General features: G+C 41.6%; 1 protein-coding gene across 1 annotated transcript; it reads left to right on the top strand.

Moving 5' to 3' along the window:
* The first annotated feature begins 61 nt into the window (after window positions 1-61).
* ARL6IP5 (ADP ribosylation factor like GTPase 6 interacting protein 5) lies at window positions 62-22404 on the top strand. The gene is made up of 3 exons (XM_007192429.3): window positions 62-682; window positions 19267-19484; window positions 21455-22404. Exons 1-3 carry the CDS (start codon window positions 507-509, stop codon window positions 21625-21627), a joined length of 567 nt encoding a protein of 188 aa, XP_007192491.1. The 5' UTR covers window positions 62-506; the 3' UTR covers window positions 21628-22404.
* Window positions 22405-23947: the final 1543 nt, after the last annotated feature.

The following is a 23947-nucleotide window of genomic DNA, read 5'->3' as shown; positions in this document are numbered from 1 at the left end:
GCAAAGGTTAGTAACTACTTAATTTTCAAAACCAGCTCATCCTCCAGAAACACTATAGTTGCCTTCCACTCCATTTCACTTAGATTGGCTTCTGAAGAGCTGCAAAAATTGTCCTTAAAGTCCAGACGACATTCGTAGACTAGACCCTCAAAAGGGGTATTTTAAAGCAGGCTGTATTCGGACTGCCCGGGAAGGCATTGCCACTTCTCTTCAGACAGGGGATTTCCGCCGATTTCTTTCTGTCATTTCACCTCTGTTTTGCACTCTGCTCCTTGCTCTGTTGCGGGGCCCCAGTTTTCCTGTAACCAACCTCTTAGAACCAATCAAGAAGTAAAGAAGAGAAGAAACGCCCGCCCGCTCCCAATTTCCTTGGTTTCTCTGCCCGCCAACCGCAGAGCCGCCCGAGCCAGAGCCGCTGTCATCTTTAACCCAGCTCAGCTGATCGGTTGCCGCCGCCGCCGCCGCCAGATTCCAGAAGCAAAGAACAAGAAGCTGGGAAGCGAGACATGGACGTGAATATCGCTCCGCTCCGCGCCTGGGACGATTTCTTCCCAGGCTCTGACCGCTTCGCCCGGCCGGACTTCAGGGACATTTCCAAATGGAACAACCGCGTGGTGAGCAACCTGCTCTATTATCAGACCAACTACCTGGTGGTGGCTGCCATGATGATTTCCGTTGTGGGGTAAGTGGGGTCCCCCTCCCGGGCACTGATCGGGGTCAGCACCGAGTGGGCTCTTGGTGCAAAATCCCGGGATGCGTAAACGTTCTCCAAGACCAGCTCCTGTCCTGATAACTGCAAGCGGCCAAACCAGTGGAAACTTGTTCGCAGGGCGAGGCCGCAGCAATCTGGGGGTCCTTTTTTTTTTTTCCGCGCCTCGGGCTGAAGAGTGATGGGGAGTCCTGGGGTGAGGAAATGTTGCCAACCTCAGGCAAGAAAAAAATGACTTCTTTCCCGCTGTGCCCCAATTACGCTTTTGCTGGGGGTGATATTTGTAGCGCCCCAGTCTCTTAAAAATAAGAAGAAAGAGGAAAGTGGTGTAACCTTATGCTGGGGCTGGCTGGGGCGGACGCCGCCCTGGAAGGCTTGGGGCGCCAGGGTGTGGATCCGGACTCTGCCTTCTGGGGTGTTAGTGTAGAAGGGGCATCAGAGAGGCGACTCTCTTTATAGGTTTCTCTGCCTAATGCCTGCCACATTGTACGGGAAAGCGGAGCTTGGGAGAAAAAGGGTGGGTGTAGGCTGGTGGCGCATCTCCCAGTGTGGGGTGAAATCTGCCATGACTTTAGAAACGGTGTCCTTTTGCTCTTTTTTCTTCCAGGAGTTGCCAGGCATGGTCACTTTATCTTCACACCCGGTCTTAAAATTGTCCTCTGTTATATGCGATTTCACACAACACCTGTTCTTCTAGAAACCACTTTTTCTTGTAGTTCACCCTTTAAGAAATGCTTCACTCACTTTTGCAAGATGGGGTGGTGATATTCTAGATCTTGCTGATCCCATGCGTCTTTAAAGAAAAAAGCACCCTCAGACTTTATAAAGAAACCCACTTGCCATTAAAGAAGTGTCTGGCATTTCTATTTGAAAGCAAACACAGAGGGAAAAAGCAAGCTGGCCTGGGAGAAAGGAAAAATCTAAACCTGGAAGGTGTGGGAAAGGCCAAATAGGGTGGTTTCTGTAGTTGGTTTGCTGTTCTTTGGCATATTTATTGAGTCACTTCTCTGTGCCAAGCTTGGGCACACCAAGATCAATCACACATGAATCCTGACCAAAGGGCACGTGACAGTTGTTGAGAAGATGTAGGACCAAATACCCAGCACAGGGGGGAGAGGGAGAGTTCACAGTTTCTGGGTGTGGTTCAGAATATTTGCCCCCATGCAGAAGTGGACTCTCATTTGTGAGACTGAACAGACAATTACACAGATCCTCGTGATGTGTTGCTTAAGGAATTTCCAACTCAGAATGGCTTGGTGTGTGGACAGCGTGGGCTCTGAACCGACTCTGAATTATACGGCAGCCAAGTTAAAATTAGTTGGAGTCGGACAGGCCTGGAGCAGCTGCCTTCTGAACCTTCCCCTAGCTTTATGCTTAAGGCTTATTTCTCCGAACAATAAAAAAATTTCTTTAAAACAAAATCACTGGTAAATAGGATTGCCTCTGTTGTTTTGCTTTCTTTTTCTTTTCTCTTTCTTTGTAAAGGCATCTTACCTGGTCGTCTAGCTATGGGGTCTTTTTTTTTTTTTTTTTTTTTGAGGTACACTCCCCCAAAGCTAGATATAGGGCAAGATTTGACACAGACCAATCAAATGTACAGAAAAAAAACCAAAAACAAACAAAAAAACTTGCTTTTCAAAAAGATGTACTGCCCAGATCAGACACAAGCTCCAGCAGCCTTGCTACCTTGATGGAATTCATTTTTCACTATGAATGCCAGGGGTGGGCCCCCTGACTAAATATAGCTCCTTCATTGTGGTGTCTTAGCCTACTAACTCAGGCAGTTTGGGGTGTTGGCCCTTCCTATTTCCCTTTTCAAATAGGAGACGGGGATTGGCAGTCAAATTTTTGAAAGTGAAAGTGAAAAGTAGCCATTTCATTTTTTTAAAATGTCTTTATTGGAGTACAATTGCTTTACAATGCTGTGTTAGTTTCTGCTGTATAACAAAGTGAATCAGCTATACGTATACATATATCCCCATATCCCCTCCCTCTTGCGTCTCCCTCCCACCCTCCCTATCCCACCCGCCATTTCATTTTTTAATTAATCTTATCTTTAAAAACTTACCAAAGATACAGGCTAGTAAGTTGTTTTGAAAATTGTGTGCCAAGTGTGGGATTCCCTTTGTACCCCAGTAAAACCTGGTGTGACATCTTCAACTGTTTCCTATACATCTACAAATGCACAGCCTGTAGTTCTTTCCAGACTGCACTTTTCTTCCTTTATAATTTAATAATAATAAAAGCTAACATTTATTGAGTGCTCTCTGTGCCAGGTACTTTGCTAAGTAATTTAGCAAATTCCCTCATACAACCCAATGAGATGACATATTATTATTGCATTATTATTATTGTTATTATTAGACCTGAGGTTCTGAAAGTTTAAATGACCTGCTCAAAGTCACAACCCCAGACTCTTAACTACTATGCCATCTTCCTGTGAGTCATGAGGTTTGGAACTGTAGTATCTTAAAGCTGGAAGAAACCAAATGTCTTCAGGGTCAGGGAGGCTTAGTTGATGCCCGGTTTCTCATTCTAAAGAGAACTCTCCTCTTTGGGTGATTCAGTAGATGGGAGGGTCAGAACAGTGCTGGAGGCTGTTTGACTGGATTCTCTACTGGCATCTGATGGTTTCTCATGATATCTTGGTAGAGTGTGTGTGAAAATGTGGCCTGGGTGTTTCCCGGGGAAAGGACTGTGTTGGAAGTGTCTTCTTCAATGGTGCTGTCCCCTGCTGGACAGAAGGGACCACCAGGTCATTGTTGGAGGGCTCTAGCCTCAAGTCTGAAGACTTCTGAGTTGAAAACTGGCTTGGGTAAGGATAGAGAAAGCCTGCTCATGAAGATTGCAGGAAGGGAGGAGGAGGACCAAGTGGATATTATCTAGCTCCAAAACACCAGGAAGGGCTGCCCAGACCAAGATGGAGATTAAGAGGGATTAGGATAGAGATAGATCTGTGCAGTGAGGGCCTGATCAGGCAGGGCCTGGTAATCCATGGTTAGAAGTTTGGTCTTCATCCTAAAAGCATGGTTTCCCAGGCATATGACTTCCACTCAGGAGATCTATTCTGCCTCTTAGATTAAGTCTAAGTCTCTTAGCTAATAGTCCTTGTGGGGGACAGTTGCCATATCTTCTGGCTCTTCACAGAGTAGAAAGTAGTGGTTAAGAATTTCAGCACCAGAGCCTGGTTAAGTAAATTTTGAATCCCAACTAGCAGTCACTAGTGACCTTGGGTAGGTCACTTGAACCACCTTTTGCCTCAGGTTCCTCATCTGTAAAATGAGACTAATGATAGTACCTGCATTGTAGGGCTTTTCTGAGGATTATCTGAGTTAATATAGGCAAGTTTCTTAGAACAGTATCTGGCTCCTACTTTTTGCTTCACAAAATTTATTTTGGAGTTTTCATTATTATTTTTATCATTGTTGGTGTTATCATTGACTTAAGGAGAAACACAGATAGCATCTGTATCCCAGCAGCTCCATCCACCCAAACACCAGTCCCCAACTTACTCATCTCCTCCTGCCTCTCCTACAGGACTTTGCCCCTCACTCCCCACACCTGTGCCCATATCTTGTCTGGTATTTACCCCACAGGCTTTTAATTTGTCTCTTCACTTGTCTTCACTCTGCACTATTGAGTCCTTGAGGCCAGAGACTGTGGGTTTTTAAATTAATTAATTAGTTAATCAATCAATTTGGCTGCACCAGCTCTTAGTTGCAGCACACGGGATCTTCGTTGCGGTACGCGGACTTCTTAGTTGCGGCATGCATGCGGGATCTAGTTCCCTGACCAGGGATGGAACCCGGGCCCGCTGCATTGGGAGCGCAGAGTCTTACCACTGGACCACCAGGGAGGTCCCTGTGGGTTTTGTTTGTGATTATTTTTTTCTTTTTCTTGTTGTGGTGGTTAGCATTATTTTTATTCCCTGTATCCCCAAGGCCTACAATACAGCAGATGCTTAGCTGGCGAATGCAAAGAATAAATAAATGAACATAAGGTTTCAACGTGATCACGGGGGCAACTTTTAACGTACTTAACGGAATAAATTATTTTGAAGCGCATACAGCAACATGCTCCTGGAGTGATTCTAACTGGGTCATTGCTAACAGTGCTTACTACGTATTGGTTAGGATTACTACGGTGTAAAAATTCAATTTTAAACAGTTTAGAATTCAGACTCTTTGCTGATTCATATTGCCCTTGCAAATTTGGTGAAATACCCTTCTGTAGTGTTTCTCCACCTGGGCACTGCTGACATTGTGGATCGTAGAATTCTTTGTCGTAGCGGGCTGTCCTGTGTATTGTAGGATGTCTAGCACCATCTCTGCTCTCTACTATGTGAAGATTGATAAATCAGTTTTTACTTGTTTTATTAGTAAAACATAATTTGGAAAAAAAATAAGTGCCCTCCCCTTCAGTTGTGACCATCGAAAATGTCATTTATTGTTTGTAGATTTTTTGATGATGGCCATTCTGACTGGTGTGAGGTGGTACCTCATTGTAGTTTTGATTTGCATTTCTCTAATGATTAGTGATGTTGAGCATCCTTTCATGTGTTTGTTGGCAATCTGTATATCTTCTTTGGAGAAATGTCTACTTAGGTCTTCTGCCCATTTTTGGATCAGGTGGTTTGTTTTTTTGATATTGAGCTGCAAGGGCTGCTTGTATATTTTGGAGATTAATCCTTTGTCAGTTGCTTCATTTGCAAATATTTTCTCCCATCCTGAGGGTTGTCTTTTTGTCTTGTTTATGGTTTCCTTTGCTGTGCAAAAGCTTTTAAGTTTCATTAGGTCCCATTTGTTTATTTTTGTTTGTATTTCCATTTCTCTAGGAAGTGGGTCAAAAAGGATCTTGCTGTGATTTGTGTCATAGAGTGTTCTGCCTATGTTTTCCTCTAAGAGTTTTATAGTGTCTGGCCTTACATTTAGGTCTTTAATCCATTTTGAGTTTATTTTTGTGTATGGTGTTAGGGAGTGTTCTAATTTCATACTTTTACATGTACCTGCCCAGTTTTCCCAGCACCACTTATTAAAGAGGCTGTCTTTTCTCCACTGTATATTCTTGCCTCTTTTATCAAAAATAAGGTGACCATATGTGCGTGGGTTTATCTCTGGGCTTTCTATCCTGTTCCACTGATCTACATTTCTGTTTTTGTGCCAGTAACATACTGTCTTGATTCCTGTAGTCAGTATAGTCTGAAGTAGTATAGTAATATAGTCTGAAGTCTGGGAGCCTGATTCCTCCAGCTTTTCTTTCTCAAGATTGCTTTGGCTATTTGGGGTCTTTTGTGTTTCCATACAAATTGTGAAATTTTTTGTTCTAATTCTGTGAAAAATGCCATTGGTAGTTTGAAAGGGATGGCCTTGAATCTGTAGATTGCTTTGGGTAGTATAGTCATTTTCACAATGTTGATTCTTCCAATCCAAGAACATGGTATATCTCTCCATCTGTTTGTATCATCTTTAATTCCTTTCATCAGTGTCTTACAGTTTTCTGCATACAGGTCTTTTGTCTCCTTAGGTAGGTTTATTCCTAGGTATTTTATTCTTTTTGTTGCAATAGTAAATGGGAGTGTTTCCTTGATTTCTCTTTCAGATTTTTCATCTTTAGTGTATAGGAATGCAAGAGATTTTTGTGCATTCATTTTGTATCCTGCTACTTTACCAAATTCATTGATTAGCTCTAGTAGTTTTCTGGTAGCATCTTTAGGAGACTCTATGTATAGTATCATGTCATCTGCAAACAGTGACAGCTTTACTTCTTCTTTTCCAATTTGGATTCCTTTTATTTCTTTTTCTTCTCTGATTGATGTGCCTAAAACTCCCAAAACTATCTTGAATAATACTGGTGAGAGTGGACAACCTTGGAGCTCGTCTCTGGAGCTCCCATAGGTTTTGGGTTGTTGTGTTTTCATTGTCATTTGTTTCTAGATATTTTTGGATTTCCTCTTTGATTTCTTCAGTGATCTCTGGTTATTTAGTACTATATTGTTTAGCCTCCATGTGTTTGTATTTTTTACAGATTTTTTCCTGTAATTGATATCTAGTCTCATAGCGCTGTGGTCGGAAAAGATACTTGATACGATTCCAATTTTCTTAAATTTACCAAGCCTTGATTTGTGACCCAAGATATGATCTATCCTGGAGAATGTTCCATGAACACTTGAGAAGAAAGTGTATTCTGTTGTTTCTGGATGGAATGTCCTATAAATATCAATTAAGTCCATCTTGTTTAATGTATCATTTAAAGCTTGTGTTTCCTTATTTATTTTCATTTTGGATGATCTGTCCGTTGATGAAAGTGGGGTGTTAAAGTCCCCTACTATGATTGTGTTACTGTCGATTTCCCCTTTTATGGCTGTTAGCATTTGCCTTATATATCAAGGTGCTCCTATGCTGGGTGCATAAATATTTACAACTGTTATATCTTCTTCTTGGATTGATCCTGTGATCATTATGTAGTGTCCTTCTTTGTCTCTTATAATAGTCTTTATTTTAAAGTCTATTTTGTCTGATATGAGAATTGCTACTCCAGCTTTCTTTTGATTTCCATTTGCGTGGAATATCTTTTTCCATCCCCTCACTTTCAGTGTGTATGTGTCCCTAGGTCTGAAGTGGGTCTCTTGTAGACAGCATATGTATGGGTCTAGTTTTTGTATCCATTCAGCCAGTCTATGTCTTTTGGTTGGAGCATTTAATCCATTTATATTTAAGGTAGTTATCGATATGTACGTTCCTATTACCATTTTCTTAATTGTTTTGGGTTTGTTATTGTAGGTCTTTTCCTTCCCTTGTTTTTCCTGCCTAGAGGAGCTCCTTTAGCATTTGTTGTAAAGCTGGTTTTGTGGTGCTGAATTCTCTTAGCTTTTGCTTGTCTATAAAGGTTTTAATTTCTCCGTCAGATCTGAATGAGATCCTTGCTGGGTAGAGTAATCTTGGTTGTAGGTTTTTCCCTTTCATCACTTTAAATATGTCCTGCCACTCCCTTCTGGCTTGCAGAGTTTCTGCTGAAAGATCAACTGTTAACCTTATAGGGATTCCCTTGTATGATATTTGTTGTTTTTCCCTTGCTGCTTTTAATATTTTTTCCTTGTATTTAATTTTTGATAGTTTGATTAATATGTGTCTTGGCGTGTTTCTCCTTAGATTTATCCTGTATGGGACTCTCTGTGCTTCCTGGACTTGATTAACTATTTCCTTTCCCATATTAGGGAAGTTTTCAACTCTAATCTCTTCAAATATTTTCTCAGTCTCTTTCTTTTTCTCTCCTTCTTCTGGGACCCCTATAATTTGAATGTTGGGGCGTTTAATGTTGTCCCAGAGGTCTCTGAGACTGTCCTCAATTCTTTTCATTCTTTTTTCTTTATTCTGCTCTGCGGTAGTTACTTCCACTATTTTATCTTCCAGGTCATTTATCCATTCTTCTGCTATTCATTCCTTCTAGAGAATTTTTAATTTCATTTATTGTGTTGTTCATCGTTGTTTGTTTGCTCTTTAGTTCTTCTAGGTCCTTGTTAAACGTTTCTTGTATTTTCTCCATTCTATTTCCAAGATTTTGGATCATCGTTACTATCATTACTCTGAATTCTTTTTCAGGTAGACTGCCTATTTCCTCTTCATTTATTTGGTCTGGTGGGTTTTTACCTTGCTCCTTCATGTGCTGTGTGTTTCTCTGTCTTCTCATTTTGCTTAACTTACTGTGTTTGGAGTCTCCTTTTCAGAGCCTGCGTGTTCGTAGTTCCCGTTGTTTTTGGTGTCTGCCTCCACTGGGTAATGTTGGTTCAGGGAGTTGTGTAGGCTTCCTGGTGGAGGGCACTGGTGCCTGTGTTCTGGTGGATGAGGCTGGATCTTGTCTTTCTGGTGGGCAGGACCACGTCCAGTGGTGTGTTTTTGGGTGTCTGTGACCTTATTATGATTTTAGGCAGGCTCTCTGCTAATGGGTGGGGTTGTGTTTCTGTCTTGCTAGTTGTTTGGCATAGGGTGTCCAGCACTGTAGCTTGCTGGTCATTGAGGGGAGCTGGGTCTTAGCATTGAGATGGAGATCTCTGGGAGAGCTTTCGCTGTTTGATATTATGTGGAGCTGGGAGGTCTCTGGTGGACCAATGTCCTGAACTCGGCTCTCCCACCTCAGAGGCACAGGCCTGACACCCGGCCGGAGCACCAAGACCCTGTCAGCCACACGGCTCAGAAGAAAAGGGAGAAAAAAAGAAAGAAAGAAAGAAAGAAAATAAAGTTATTAAAATAAAAAAATTTAAAAATTATTAAAAATTGAAAAGTAATTGAATAAAGAAAAAAGAAAGACGAGAGCAACCAAACCAAAAAACAAATCCACCAATGATAACAAGCGCTAAAAACTATACAAAAAACAAAAACAAAAACAGACAGAACCCTAGGACAAATGGTAAAAACAAAGCTATACAGACAAAAATCACACAAAGAAGCATACATATACACACTCACAAAAAGAGAAAAAGGAAAAAAACCCAAATATCTATAAATATTAAAAAAAAAAGGAAGAGAGCAACTAAATCAATAAACAAATCTACCAGTGATAATAAACTCTAAATACTAAACTAAGATAAACATAAAACCAGAAACAAATTAGATGCAGAAAGCTAGCCCCAAGTCTACAGTTGCTCCCAAAGTCCACCACCTCACTTTTGGGATGATACGTTGTCTGTGCAGGTATTCCAGAGATGCAGGGTACATCAAGTTGATTGTGGAGATTTAATCCGTTGCTCTTGAGGCTGCTGGGAGAGATTTCCCTTTCTCTTCTTTGTTCGCACAGCTCCTGGGGTTCAGCTTTGGATCTGGCCACGCCTCTGCATGTAGGTCGGCTGAGGGCGTCTGTTCCCGCCCAGACAGGACGGGGTTAAAGGAGCAGCTGATTCGGGGGCTCTGGCTCGCTCAGGCCGGGGGGAGGGAGGGGTATGGAATGCTGGGCGAGCCTGCGGCGGCAGAGGCCGACGTGACATTGCACCAGCCTGAGGCGCACCGTGTGTTCTCCCAGGGAAGTTGTCCCTGGATCACGGGACCCTGGCAGTGGCGGGCTGCACAGGCTTCCGGGAGGGGTGGTGTGGATAGTGACCTGTGCTCGCACACAGGCTTCTTGGTGGCGGCAGCAGCAGCCTTAGCGTCTCATGCCCGTCTCTGCGGTCCGCACTGATAGCCGTGGCTCACGCCTGTCTCTGGAGCTCCTATAAGCGGTGCTCTGAATCCCCTCTCCTCGCACACCCCGAAACAATGGTCTCTTGCCTCTTAGGCAGGTGCAGACTTTTTCCTGGACTCCCTCCCGGCCAGCTGTGATGCACTAGCCCCCTTCAGGCTGTGTTCATGCCGCCAACCCCAGTCCTCTCCCTGGGATCTGACCTCTAAAGCCTGAGCCTCGGCTCCCAGCGCCCTCAACCCTGCCCCGGCGGGTGAGCAGACAAGCCTCTCGGGCTGGTGAGTGCTGGTCGGCACCGCTCCTCTGTGCGGGAATCTCTCCGCTTTGCCCTCCGCACCCCTGTGGCTGTGCTCTCCTCCGTGGCTCCGAAGCTTCCCCCCTGCAACCCCCGTCTCCGCCAGTGAAGGGGCTCCTAGTGTGTGGAAACTTTTCCTCCTTCACAGCTCCCTCCCAGAGGTGCAGGTCCCATCCCTATTCTTTTGTCTCTGTTTTTTCTTTTTTCTTTTGCCCTACCCAAGTACGTGGGGGAGTTTCTTGCCTTCTGGGAAGTCTGAGGTCTTCTGCCAGCGTTCAGTAGGTGTTCTATAGGAGTTGTTCCACATGTAGATGTATTTCTGATGTATTTGTGGGGAGGAAGGTGATCTCCACATCTTACTCCTCTGCCATCTTGAAGGTCTCTCCTTAGCTAAAGTATTGATACTTCATCTCCATGTGGCCCACGGAGGTGTTACCACTGGGTGGAAACTGGAGTTACCACTTTTTGCTTTTAGTCGCTTGAGATGGTAAGGAGTTTCTTCTATCTGAAAAGAGGATTACTGTAATCTTTTCAAAATGAGTGTGGTCCCGGGACTTCCCTGGTGGTCCAGTGGTTAAGAATCCATCTTGCAATGCGGGGGATGCTGGTTTGATCCCTGGTCGGGAGACTAAGATCCCACATGCCACGGGGCAACTAAGCCCACGTGCCACAACTACTGACCCCACATGCCTCAAGGAAAGATGCTGCGTGCAACAACTAAGACCTGACGCAGCGAAAAAATAAAAATAATTTTTTAAAAAAATGAGTGTGGTCCCATAGTATGTTCTAGGCTGGTAGCCACCAGCATCTGGTTTTAAGAAATGGGCAGGTTGTTTGCCCCTTTTCCTGCAAAAAGGAAGGAAAACCAAGTTTCTAGCTGGTAGAGGAAGAAAAGAATCAGAGAGCCCTCGGATGGATGGGAATGTATTAAAACCTTTGCAGATGAAATCAATTGCATAAACATGCTGAAACCTAGTGGAAATGTTTCTGAGATTCATCAGCCAATTCTACCATATTACTCTATTTGTGTTGTTTCATTTGTTCACTCCACAAAGAATATGAGGCACTTACCAATTTCTCAGGCACCGTGCTGGGAGATACAGTGGAGAATGAGACAGCTGTGGTTCTTGCCTTCACCATGTTTATAGAGGCACCAAGAGGATGCTGAACACGTAAGAATTAATTTTTATACAAGTGCACAGAAACATACACATATATAAACACACATCATTTTCAACCTGACTTACCTGATCTCCCCTATACATTATGATGCCAAATCGCAAAACTCTCCGGTGTCAAAAATGGGAGAGGCATGGAGTATATGGACGGGGACAGGATTATTAAATGGAACCATCCTCACCCGCAGCGCAGATGCCTTCTACTCAGTTGGACAAATATTTACTGAGCACCTGCTACTTGCCAGGTACTGTTGATGCTCTGAGGATACCAGCAGGAGTTACGAGTCCACCCAGCCATCCCAAATCCTCCCAGAATTAATCTCTTCCTGCCCTTCCACGCACTTTTATTTGCACTTGAGGCACTGCACATGGCATGCCGGCACATGTCATTCCGGGACGGGTCATGTGTTTCTTCTAAGTACAAAACTTTAAGAGGTCTATCAACACTCAGTGACATTTTAATCTCAAAATTCTTCCTCAAGTAAGAATTCTTTTGTTAAATCATCTTCTGACACTATGTATATAACCTTGTTCTTCTCAACATCTCCCCATACACACTTTATTTTTTAAAATATTTCTTGGGGTTGGTAGTTTCTATCCCCTTTCCCTATATAAGGATTTACAATGATTCTGGGTAAATGTTCAAGTAAATAGGCGGATTTGGGGGTTCTTTTTTACCCCTTTCTAAGAGGGCAAAAGCTCTCAATCAACTTACTAGGGGCAGAGAGCTCTGTACAGGAAATGCAATTCTAAAAGATGAACTGGACCTATACCAAATTGAGCAGCCCCGTTGGAGATTTTTTATTTTCCTTTTGGACAAATGAATCACTCAGCTTCAGAATACTTATAACATCCTCCCCTGGCTCTTGTAACGAGCTTGGCTTCTTGTTTCAGGGAACACTTCCATGCCCGTGATCTTAAGAAAAAACATGTAGGCTGCATCTCTGTTCTGCAAGCATTTACCATAAATAGATAGGATTTCCTGGCGTTTTCTCCCAGGGAGCATTCGCGAAATGGAGATACCTGGAAGACAGAAAGCCCATCTGAAGTGGAAAACTGGGGCTTTGGCTCCTGCTTCTCCTGATCTGCTTTGTATCCCATCAGTGAAGTCCTCGTCTGCAGGAAACAAAAAGGAATGCAGAAACTGGGGTTAGTGGGAGGTAAATAGACAGGAACTGCTTGTAGGAAGGGAGTTTATGTGTCACCAGGCTCATTAGCATTTGTCCAAACCCCTGTCTTCTTTCCACAGTGCTGTAAGAACTTGCCATGTGACAACCATTTAATCAACTCCACTAAAAGCATTCAGAAAGAACAGTTTGTAAACAAATATCTTTCCACTTGAGTTCTAAAGCATTACTGTGAGATTAACTGTGGGTTCCTAATTGTTGAAGGCAGTGATCAGTGTACATGAGGGTTCATTATACCACTGTCTCTACCTTTAGAAATTTGCCATAAAAAAAGTTTAAAAAGGATCTGTTGCAGTCTAATTAGTCCCTTGTATAGTGACTATTTGAAGCTCCATGGCTAGGGGAGGGGTGAGACTCATGGCTTCTAACCCAGGTCCAAGCTGTTGTTTATTAAAAATAAAATACAAAAGAAAACACAGAGGTTCATATGTCTTAGAATGGATACTTTTTACATGCCACCTGCTGCCAAGACAGTGGATCATTTGGATGTGTTTAGTTTGATGGGACCAATACACACGGTGTGATAAGTATTCAGTACACAGTGAGTACGCAATAAATACTATGAGCTGAGCTGATTCAGTTGGTTAGGAAAATCTCAAGGTTAGGTTACTTTAACCTTTCTGTGACAAAAGAGTCTGATCCCTGACCCACCTTAACTGCCTGTGATCATTAGGCCCAGGAGACACTGATCACGTCTACTCAAAACTGATTTGTACATTTACATTTATCCTTTATAGTCAGAGATAGTTCTTGCCAGGAAGGAAGCCGTGTTGGGAAACCAAAATAACCACAGAAGACGGTTGGGACTATCTAAGGAATCCAAGAGCAAGAGGGCCTATATACACAGGTCTGCAGGTGGATGAATCTCTCTCTGTCCCATCCACTCTCCCTCCTGGCCCCCAGCCAGCACTAGTGACAGAACTTACAAAGATTCCTCCTTCCAGCGAGCCCAAGGGCCCTGTGATTTCATGTGATTATCGCCTATGTTTGCATAGGAGTTTTTCCTACTTTCGGTTTTTGTTTTGTTCCTTTCATCACAACTCTGTGAAGGTACAAAGACGGGGACCATCTCTACAGTAATACTTAGTGTACAGTGAGAATAATCGCGATTTGTCCAAGACAAATCTCTTGTCACTGAATTTGTGGCCATACAAAGTTGCTGAGCTTACCTTAAATAACATGAAAATGTGCTAGATTCTTACTTACCCTTTTTCTTTCTTGCAACAAATATTTACTGAACTCCTGCTCTGTGCCAGCCACTGTACCAAGTGCTGGGGAGAAAATGTCACGGTCCCTGCCCTCATAGCGCTTAGTCTCTAGTGGGAGACAGAGACATTCATCCAATATTCATTCAAATAAATATCAAATTGCCACTGGGTTCAGAGCTATGATGAAGAGGCAGACGGTGCTAGGACGTGGTCAGAGAGACTGAGAAAAAGCTGATTAAGCTGAGATTCGAAGAAGATAGGAGTGAATCGGGCAGAAAGAACGGCTTGTGCTCAGGCCTGTGATGGCCGGGGCAGGGTAAGTTCTAGAGATAGATAGGAATGCCAGCAGATGGCGTGCAAAATCAGGAGGCGGTGGTATGAGAAAGCTGACAGGCAGAGATGCTGTACCCCTTAGCCATCCCTCATACTGATGATTAAAATTGTCCCTTCGTCCTGGGAGATGCAGCTTAAGCCAAATTGCAGGCTAGGAGGGTGAATTGTGACCTGAATTTCCAGCCCCATTTACGCCCTCAGCTCAGCCCCATTGTCCCAGGTACAAACTACATACCCTGGCTGCAGAGGCAGGCAGGGGCCAGACCCTGAGGGACCTTGTAGAATGTGGAGAGAATCCTGTTTTTATCCTAAGAGTGATGAGAAGCAAGAAAATGGATGGGTGGATTCATATTGGCAGTGACCCCTCTGGTTGTTTAAGAACCTCAGAGAAACATCACCAATTTAGAGAAGTGCCCTGTGAGTAAATTGTTCCCCCCTTTCTTGGTGAGTCAGGCTTCCTCAGGAACCAAACTGCCAAAAGAGCTTTTTTGGGTTAGAAAATTGGAACTCAGTGCAAAGCTGCTTCTGCTGCTCAGAAAATATTTCACCACCTCTTTGGCTCTTGTTGGCATCCCAGCATGGCAGGAGTTACCAAACGTGCACTTGAGTCGATCTGAAGACCTCTGGGTAAAGTTTTATCACCAGCGCTGCAATTGGTGGCCTTGGGACAAATTTATTAACTTATCTATTCCTTACTTTGCTTCTATGTAGAACGAGGTGTGTTTTCAAGATCCATCCTAGCTCTAAAATTCTGTGGTTGGCCAAGATTTTTTTTTTTTTTTTTAGCAACTTGTGCTGAAACTATAGCCATAGCTAGCTGAGTCATGTTGGCAAGTTTAGGACCTGTATCCACAGCCGCTCATAGCCGCCGTCCTTTAGAGAGAAATGAGAATGCTGAGGGATTTCCCAGAATGATCCTTAGTTGCTTACCCCAACTGGAAGGATAGGGTTCTAAAATGGTTGAGGGGGGAAATCTCTGGAGCTGGTTAACAACACAGAATGGGTTATGTTATGAATTGCTGTCACAATTACATCAACTGGCACTGTTTTTCTCCCCCTGGATCCCTTTGACTATGTTTCTTCACTGCCCTGGGCCTCAGTTTATGCATCTGTTTAATGGGACTGGGATGATTCCTCTTTGACGAGTCTGCTACAGGATTCTGCGATGGGATTCTAAACCTTTATACAACTGTCAGTGATTCCACCAGAATTTTTAACTATTACATTTATCTATCAACTTTTTAATTGGATAGGATACATATGTATGTAGGTATATATTTGTAACTCACAATAGAAAAACGTATTGTTTTTGATTTGTAAAACTAGGTCCTATTTTCAACAAAGATAGAAAATCACGATCTCGCTCTCTTTTCTCTCCCTCCTCTCTCCCTCTCTCCTTTGCTTCCCTCTATCTTCCTTCCTCCCTTCCTCCCTCTCTCTCATTCACAGACTACCAAAAAATGAAATGACACCCATCGAGCCCAATTGTCCACATGAAAGCTGGGGCGGCACATTTATGGAAGTTTTGTCCTAAAGGTCCTTGGGCTTCATTGTGACTGACGTCACTAAGAACCCAACTGTTGAGTAAAACAGCTTTACTCATCTCAGTCGAGACCTGGTTCCCAAACTCCTGCACTCACTGGAAAATGAAATTAATCTCTGGAGGGTGGTCTGTTTTATTTTGCTCCAAGTAGAGGAAGGTGCCAGGGCAGTGGGAGTAGTGTGCATTTTACCCTTTCTTAGAATGGAATTGCCCTTGAGCAGAGTAAGGAAGAAAATCATTTCTGCTCCAAGTAACTTTGTTCATTTTTTCCAGCTTGGAACTTTGGTTTAATTACAGATCATGGCTGGGCATGTGGTGAGCTAAAACCACTTCTGTAGGACTCTGCTCTGTTCTTTTCCCTCGAACATGAGCAACAGGAACAGGTGAAAAGCAAATTTGGAATTACTTGAGTCATGCCTGGATTTTTCATTGTTCTTTGCCCTGGGCTTTATTTAGACATTCAGCCTAGGTATCTACCTCACTTGTCCCAAGAAAAATAGAAACAGCTTGGCATGCATTTTATTATATGCTACACCTCGTGAATTATTATTTTAACAGATATTCTAGGAAGAACTGAGCCGGACACCTTTGACACTTTGCCACCAACCAGCCATCTCCTATTTGCAGCTTATGCAAAGGAGTTTCCTAAACTTGAACTCTCTGCTCTACTTCTTTGAGTTAATGTTGATTTTGTCAACATCAAGGCTATGTAAAAGGGTTTGTCTCTTTCAGGCATCTTTCCCCCATTTCTTTTATTTTTAAATATCAATTTTTTTTATTTTCAAGTAATACATGGCTATTGAAAAAATATGAAAATAGACATAAGCAAATGAGAATATATTACCCATGATCCTATTACCCAGTATAACTACTGGAGTCTTTTGGTATCATTTCTCTCAGAATCTTTTTGGTGCTAGAAATGAAATGTATTAATCTGTGAGAGTTTCTGAGCCTCTCTACCCAGTCTCCCTACCACTTACTAAAGAGGATTTTGTTTTGGCCCTGTCCAAATCTTCCCTTCCCCAGACCTATAAGGAAATTTTTGTCTTTCCCAAACCAATTCCAGGGTCAAAGCTGGAGACAGGGTATAAGCCAGATAAAACTGTGAAAAAGAAAAGAAAAAAGAACAAAGAGACGAAGAGACCTAAACAATAAAAAACTGAGGGAGGAGGACAGATAGACTAGCACATGTGCTGGATGGTGGGAAAGCTTGTGGGGGTGGTGGTGGATTGGTTACAAGAGGATCTAGAGAATGGGTGGGAAACCTAGGTTTGGAAGGGAGAAGGAAGAGCTTGGCTGTGCGTATGAATTGAAATTGCATTAATGATATTGGAGAGATGAGGCAAGGTAAGATTGGACTGTTGTAGTTGGCCTGTCCCAAGCTGGAGTTGTGGGGCTGAGGAGCAGTTACTTTTACATCTTTTTTTTTTTTTTTTTTTGAATTAACCATCCCATAGTCTTTTTTCTTTTTCTTTTTTTTTTTTAAAGGTCAGGTTTTATTTTATCTTTTTTTTTTTTTTTAATTTATTTTTACTGGCTGTCTCGGGTCTTAGCTGTGGCACACGGGATCTTTTCGTTGCAGCGTGCAGGCTCTCTCGATGAGGTGTGTGGGCTCGGTAGTTGCGGTACGCGGGCTTAGTTGCCCCACCACATGTGGGATCTTAGTTCCCTGACCAGGGCTCGAACCCGTGTCCCCTGCATTGCAAGACGGATTCTTAACCACTGGACCACCAGGGAGGTCCCATTTTACATCTTTATATTTCATTTTTTATATGTTCATTTTGTTTCTGATTACAAAATAATTTATGAATTGCAAAAATTTCTACTTCTGAGTTATATAACATAAGTGCTAAATCCACCTACCAGAGAGAATTGTTGCTTTTACCCAATCAATATATTATTGTCGTCCCACATTATTAAGTATACTTTGACTTTTTGAAAACAGTTGTATATGCCACCATTTAGTAAATTGTTGGCCACATAGGTTGTTTCTAAAGTTTATAAATCATAAATACCACTTGTGTGAATACTGTTACAATTCAGTCTTTGCATTTTTATTCACTTCCTTAGACTATTCTAAAGAGGAGATTTTTGCCTTGAAGGGTATAAGTATTTGCAAGAGTTCTGAATGAAATAAGCAGCTTATTATTGTAGGGTTTAATTTTAAATTACGTGCTACTGCTTTTACCACTGTTTAACTGCATGCATTTTGGTAGAAATTTTTAACTTTTTCAAAGGAGTTTGACATAACTTATATCCCTGATTTCACCCATTAAGATATGCAATACTTTCACTCCTATTTGAAACTATTTAAAATAGCTTTTGTGTTTCAGGAGGCAGAATCAGAGCTAAAATTTAAAGGGATTTTTAAAAAAAGATATGACTCCTTCATCTGTTCTATTTCAGAGAAAGTAAGCTCTGGGCATCACCTTTCATTATCCTGTCTTCCAAATCAGTGATGTTAATATTCAGAGCATGACGATAACACACTGACCCTCCTTGTCCTTCCCAAGCAAAATGCTCATTAGCCTCTTAGAAGGGTAAAAAGTTAGTAATTCATCATACTTGCTGACCACAAATGTCTTGTTGAGGATTTTGTACACAGAGTGGGGTGGGAGGGTTGGGCTGAGTGGGGCTACAATGCCCCGTCATTCTCACTTATGAAATACTTGATCTAAATTTCCTCTTTATAATGTGTTTCCCCCATTATCAACAGTGGAGTAACCTTTGCTTCATGTAACAGTGAAACTGGAGGTTCTATGCTTGGAAATCTCAGTTGATAACCCATCTCCTAATGATACTCTGGGCCTTTTAAAGAATTATAATGACCTCTCTATGCCAGGAGTCATAAACCCAAATGCCTCCATGGGCCAGGCAGCTTATGTAAGAGAGCAGTGCAGGGTAGCTGTTAGAAAAACAATATTAATGGCAGCTCACTGGGGGCCTCTGTGTCAGAGATGCCATAGATATTGGGGGGCGAGGGGGAGGGCTGACGCTAAATGGAGAGCATTTATTCTATCTAAATGAGAAGGCACTCCAGCCAGTGGCTGACGTGGGAAACTGGGCCCAGTTTTGTGAGATTTTCTTGTTTCCAGGAGAAGCAAGAAATCCCAAGATTTATGGATTTAAAAAAAAAAAAAAAACACATTGGGATTCAAGTAAAAGTTTTAAAAATTATTGCACAGTCCAAACACAAGTGTGACTGCAGACTGGATCGGGCTCATGGAGACCACTGTGTGACCTGTACTCCACATTCATCTAGCATGGCAGCTTCTAGGAGGATTTAAATAAGCCCTTGGAGCTCAGAAAATACAATCAACGTGTACTAGAGCCCAGGATGTATAAAAGCTAAAGACAGCCCATCCAAAAGAGGGGCTCTAGTCTTTTAAAATGCTGGGCCTCTATCGAGACGGGCTGTTTGGTGGGAGTCACACTGCCTCTGTGTGAATCTTTGCTCTACCATTTTCTAACCTCTGTGCCTAAGTTTCTTCCTTTGAGAAGTAAATTGATAGCATCTACCTCATCAAGATATGATTAAATGAGACAACTTATATAAAAGGCTTAGTAAGTACTTTGTTATTACTCTTCCTCCCCTTCCTCATCTTCTTCCTCCTGACCTGGGCTCCCTCTTTTTTCATATCCCAGGTTCCTGAGTCCCTTCAACATGATTCTTGGAGGCATCGTGGTGGTGCTGGTGTTCACGGGCTTTGTGTGGGCAGCCCATAATAAAGACATCCTCCGCCGGATGAAGAAGCGGTACCCCACAACGTTTGTCATGGTGGTCATGCTAGCCAGCTACTTCCTCATATCCATGTTTGGGGGAGTCATGGTCTTTGTGTTTGGCATTACTTTTCCTCTGCTGTGTAAGTGAACCTGGGTCTTCCTTTCCTTATATCGTAAAGAATGTAGGCGCGATCATTCAGTGGGAATAACCTAACCTGTTTCTGAGGTGTGTTGGCAGGTCTACAAAATTATCAGAATTTTCTGAAACAGCAGATCAAGGCCTAATAGTCCATTAATTGCACAAATACGGTACACAAAACAAATACGGATCGCAAGTCATACAGCAGGAAAGTGGTATAGCCTGCATTGGAATCCAGATTTGTCTGATGTTAGAGTCTGTTCTCAGTCGTTCAGTGCCAGGCATCCTGTGGTGACAGAGAAATGAATGTTTACTCTCTACTTACTCAGAAGATCATAATTAGTGTTGAAAGTTTTGTAAGTTGGCCCAGAATATAGATACCAAGTACTCCAATTCTGGTGAAGAGAAATAGACATTTTCTAAAGTCTATATGCATTGTTTACCGAGATTCCCAAGCACTTGAAGCCTGAAATAGAGAACAGATAAAATTCCAGTCTCATCAATAGAAATCTGATTAAAATTATAGTGTATTAAGTGACAGGAATATCCCTTTAACCTTTAATAGCATTTCACGTGTGCCACTATACCATTAAATAAAATCAATCGCTTGTTTAGGGTTTGTTAGATTAAGCCCGGAATATTTATATGTGAATCTCATACCTTATTGGATAAAATAATTGAATCAGTAAATTCAGACTTTTTGAAATACTCTTCAGGTTTTCTTTATGTGCTACAGGCTTAGTAGTTCAGTGATTCTGCTTAAGTGCACAGCTTGTAAAACACAAGCCAGGGTAATGAAATGTATGAGAAGTCAAGAGTCAAGGGTCCAGGTTTCTATTCCTAGACCTGCTGGAAACCAGCCATGTGATCTGGACCAGTTACCCTCTATGGGCTGTAGTTCACTCATCTATAACAGAAGGAAATTAGACAAGATCAGTGATTCCCAAACTTGGATGACTGTGAGAGTCATCCTGGATGATTTTTAAAAATATAAATTTGCCAGCTACATCCCTTGGAGATTTTGATTCTTTGGGTCCACAGTGGTGCCCAAAGAACCTGTATTTTTTTTTAGAAAGCTTCTCAAATGTTTCTAAGGGCCACTCTAGATTAGGAGCCTCCAGAGAGAACACACGTCAGTGCGTCTCAAAATGAAGGTCCAAAATCGCCTGTCAGAAGCATCCACAATGATTACTGAAATGTTACATTCTGGCATCCTACCTCAGTCTTAACAGTCTGAATTTTAGGTGATGAAGACTGGGAATTTGCCTACTTAACCGTCTCTCCAGGTGATTTGTATGTTGTACACAGAAGTTTGAAAACTGCTGGTGCAGATCACCAAGTGTGTCTGTTTAAAATACAGACTCCCAGGACCATCCCTTTAAGATTCTGGTTCAGAAGGTCCAGGAGAGAGGCCAGAGAATCTTTATAAACAAACTCAGGTAATTCTTAATATTCAGGCAAATCTGGGGAACACCAGGTTACATAAGGCCCATAAAACCCTTAGCTTTTTATGTAGACATCTATATCCAACACTGTGGAAAACTGCCCCATAGGAGGCATTTTCTAAGAGGACTTCACCTGCATGCCTCCTGCGGGGACAAAATACAGGTAATCCCTGAACTGAGCATGAGCTCTTTTCTGGAAAGCTTAGTGTTCAGTTGCTTTTTAGTGAAGTTGGAATCGCATGGATTCACTTTGAATTTCAGGGCATTTAAGTAGCATCTGAAAGGTAATGATATCAATGGGTGAAGGGAAGAGAGTGGCAGCCAGATTATGGTCCTTCCTGCTGAACACAACATTTTCCTGCACACACAAAGAATACTTTATATAAAGTCCAAGGATCCATGTGGGGACTTGGATCAATGAGAGAACCAGACCGGACTGTAGCTAACAGAGAGAGTTTTTGCTACAAGTGTGAAGGGAAACAGAGAACGGTTACTTTGATGCTAACCACGTTTCACTTCCCTGCAGTGATGTTTATCCACGCATCGCTGAGACTCCGGAACCTCAAGAACAAACTGGAGAATAAAATGGAGGGAATCGGTCTGAAGAGGACGCCCATGGGCATTGTCCTGGATGCCCTAGAACAGCAGGAAGAAAACATCAGCAAGTTCACTGACTATATCAGTAAAGTGAAGGAGTAAATAGAGCTGACCTGCTGACAGGGTTGCAGCAGAAATCGAGTTGCAGTTTGTCCTTGTCCAGACCTACTTTCCGTTTGTGTTTTTGAAATACGAGGTGCACAAACCATCCAGCTATCCATGGCAGCACGCACGGAGAGGTCACCCTGTTCTCATCTCTGCTGTTGCAGAGAAAAGGCCTCAAACTGAAAGAAACCGCCCTCCTATTATGTCTGAAGTTTCAAGTGTGTTTATGAAAGCTGATAGGAAATGGGTCGCACTTATTTCTTAAGGGGAATAAAAGAAAAGAATTATGGATTGTACGGCAACAATATGGTTATCTTGTAGGAAAAAAGTAATTGTAAAGGATCAAGGCAATATGAGTAAATGCAAAGACTACGAAAGGAGATGATATCATGCATTAGCCTGTTTTAATTCCCCTCAGCATCCTTCAAAAATATTCCTTCCTTAGCATTATAATATGTGGGGTATAAAGTAGTTTTTATTATTCTTTAAAATCAAAGATGATCTCGATCACTTTGCCTCCTGTTTGATGTGCAGTGGATAAACCAGTTGTTTCTATTTTGTTTATAAATATAAAGCTAGCTGTTTAGGAGAATATTTTGTCAACTTTTTGTAAATTTTTGAAGTGCTAGTAATATGTTCTCACTAGAAGGCATTTGTTGCAAACTAAATATCATCTTCTTTAAGGAGGTTACAGCTCTGTAACCTGTATTATTCTTGACAGTCTTGTTAAAAAACAAACAAAAAAATCAGAATAAAACTTGAGTTTCTATTGCACAGTTTTTGTTGTTATAATGACAAAAAGGTGTCCAAGATAATGTTTCCCTTTTTTCTTCACTGTTTAGTTTTTAACTGGAACATTTAGAAAGAAGGAAATGAACGTGCATTTTACTAATTCCTTAGGGGCAGAAAGAGGACAATAATAGCTGATCTTTTGAAATCTGAAAAGCATCTTTAGATGACCAAGCAAAAAGACTTTTAAAAATGGGAGTGATCATCAGCTTCTGCAGTTCATAAAAATATTAGGTAGCACTTGGTACAATTATATGTTTTTATAGCTAGACATTAGAATTAAGATAGCATGAGTTTATATTTTCTATTACTTTCTTCCTTTCACTTCCCATGTATTTAGAAATAGATGATACAACATGTTTTCCTTGCCAATTGAGTGATTTCATAGATGAATAGAAAATATTTAGCTTTCCCTAGCATGGAATTAGGAAGACGTTTGGAGCAGTACTTACTGAAGAGACCCTGTATGTCCTAGAATAAGAAGCAATGCATGTGCCGCTCCTGCTTTTTTCTTGCATTTTAACTTCTTAGCCAACCTGCAGCCTTTCTCTCTAGCAAAGCGATATCACCATGACTTCACATACATGGCCTAGAATTTGTACCCATAGCCAAATATGAATAAAATTTATCAAAGATTTTTTTTGGGGGGATGAGACTTTATTTATTGTACATCTGTGTTAAATGTCTGAGAAACTCAGTGACAGCCCTATAAACATGCAAATATTCTCTCTGCAGCAAAAAACAGCTTGTGTTTCAAATACTGTTAATAAAACTTTAATGCTTTATTAATTTCCAGCCAGAATAAAACCGAATACTAATGGAACCCTTTTTTAAACCTGGCATGGGCTTATACATATTTTAGACCCATTTTCTACATGGTGAAATCTGTAGACTAAATGCAGTAAATTTGGAGAAAGTGACGACGTGAATGAAAAAAATATACTCATTACAATTACTAATGGTTGGTGGTCAGAATATAATAGAAAACTCTAGCATGGAAATGCTATAAATTATTTCACTTTAAAAACAAGTTAAAAAAAAAACAAGTTAAAATTTTCAGTTAAGATTTTTAGGGTGGGAGTGGGTGAATAGAAAAAAAGCATAATATGAATGGCTTCACCTGTTTCTTGACAAAACCTGTGTAATGAGGCAGTAAATTTGAATTTGGATCTTTTCTTTTTGCACATCTAAGAGTAATGTCCTCTTTCAGGACTATTCACGCTTTTTGAAATTCCTGGCTTATTTATTAATACTGTTGCTGTATAAGCAAACACATAAGAGCTTCCAGAACTTCAACCACTGACACACATTAAGCTTAAACATGTTCAGAGTGCTTTGTCCCATCAGAGTTTAGCCTCTTAAATGCAGAATATGCTAGGCACTTTAAAAGTTTTATTTATCGCAGTGTTTTTTAAACCATCTGGCTTTGTATGCAAGGATGCTTTATAGAAATGGTAAAGTAAGAGAAAACAAAACTCTCAGCCTTGGGGTATTCTAAAATTAATTACTTGATTGAAAACTATAACTA

The sequence above is a fragment of the Balaenoptera acutorostrata genome, chromosome 10 (genome assembly GCF_949987535.1).
Source record: "Balaenoptera acutorostrata chromosome 10, mBalAcu1.1, whole genome shotgun sequence".
Taxonomy (NCBI): domain Eukaryota; kingdom Metazoa; phylum Chordata; class Mammalia; order Artiodactyla; family Balaenopteridae; genus Balaenoptera; species Balaenoptera acutorostrata.
This window is presented reverse-complemented; position numbering and strand designations above follow the sequence as displayed.

Excerpts from the sequence above, each read along its gene's own strand:
- ARL6IP5 (XM_007192429.3), top strand. The coding sequence starts at position 507 with ATGGACGTGAATATCGCTCCGCTCCGCGCCTGGGACGATTTCTTCCCA. Across the intron at positions 683-19,266 it reads ATGATGATTTCCGTTGTGGG|GTTCCTGAGTCCCTTCAACA; the intron begins GTAAGTGGGGTC and ends TTCATATCCCAG. Across the intron at positions 19,485-21,454 it reads CATTACTTTTCCTCTGCTGT|TGATGTTTATCCACGCATCG; the intron begins GTAAGTGAACCT and ends ACTTCCCTGCAG.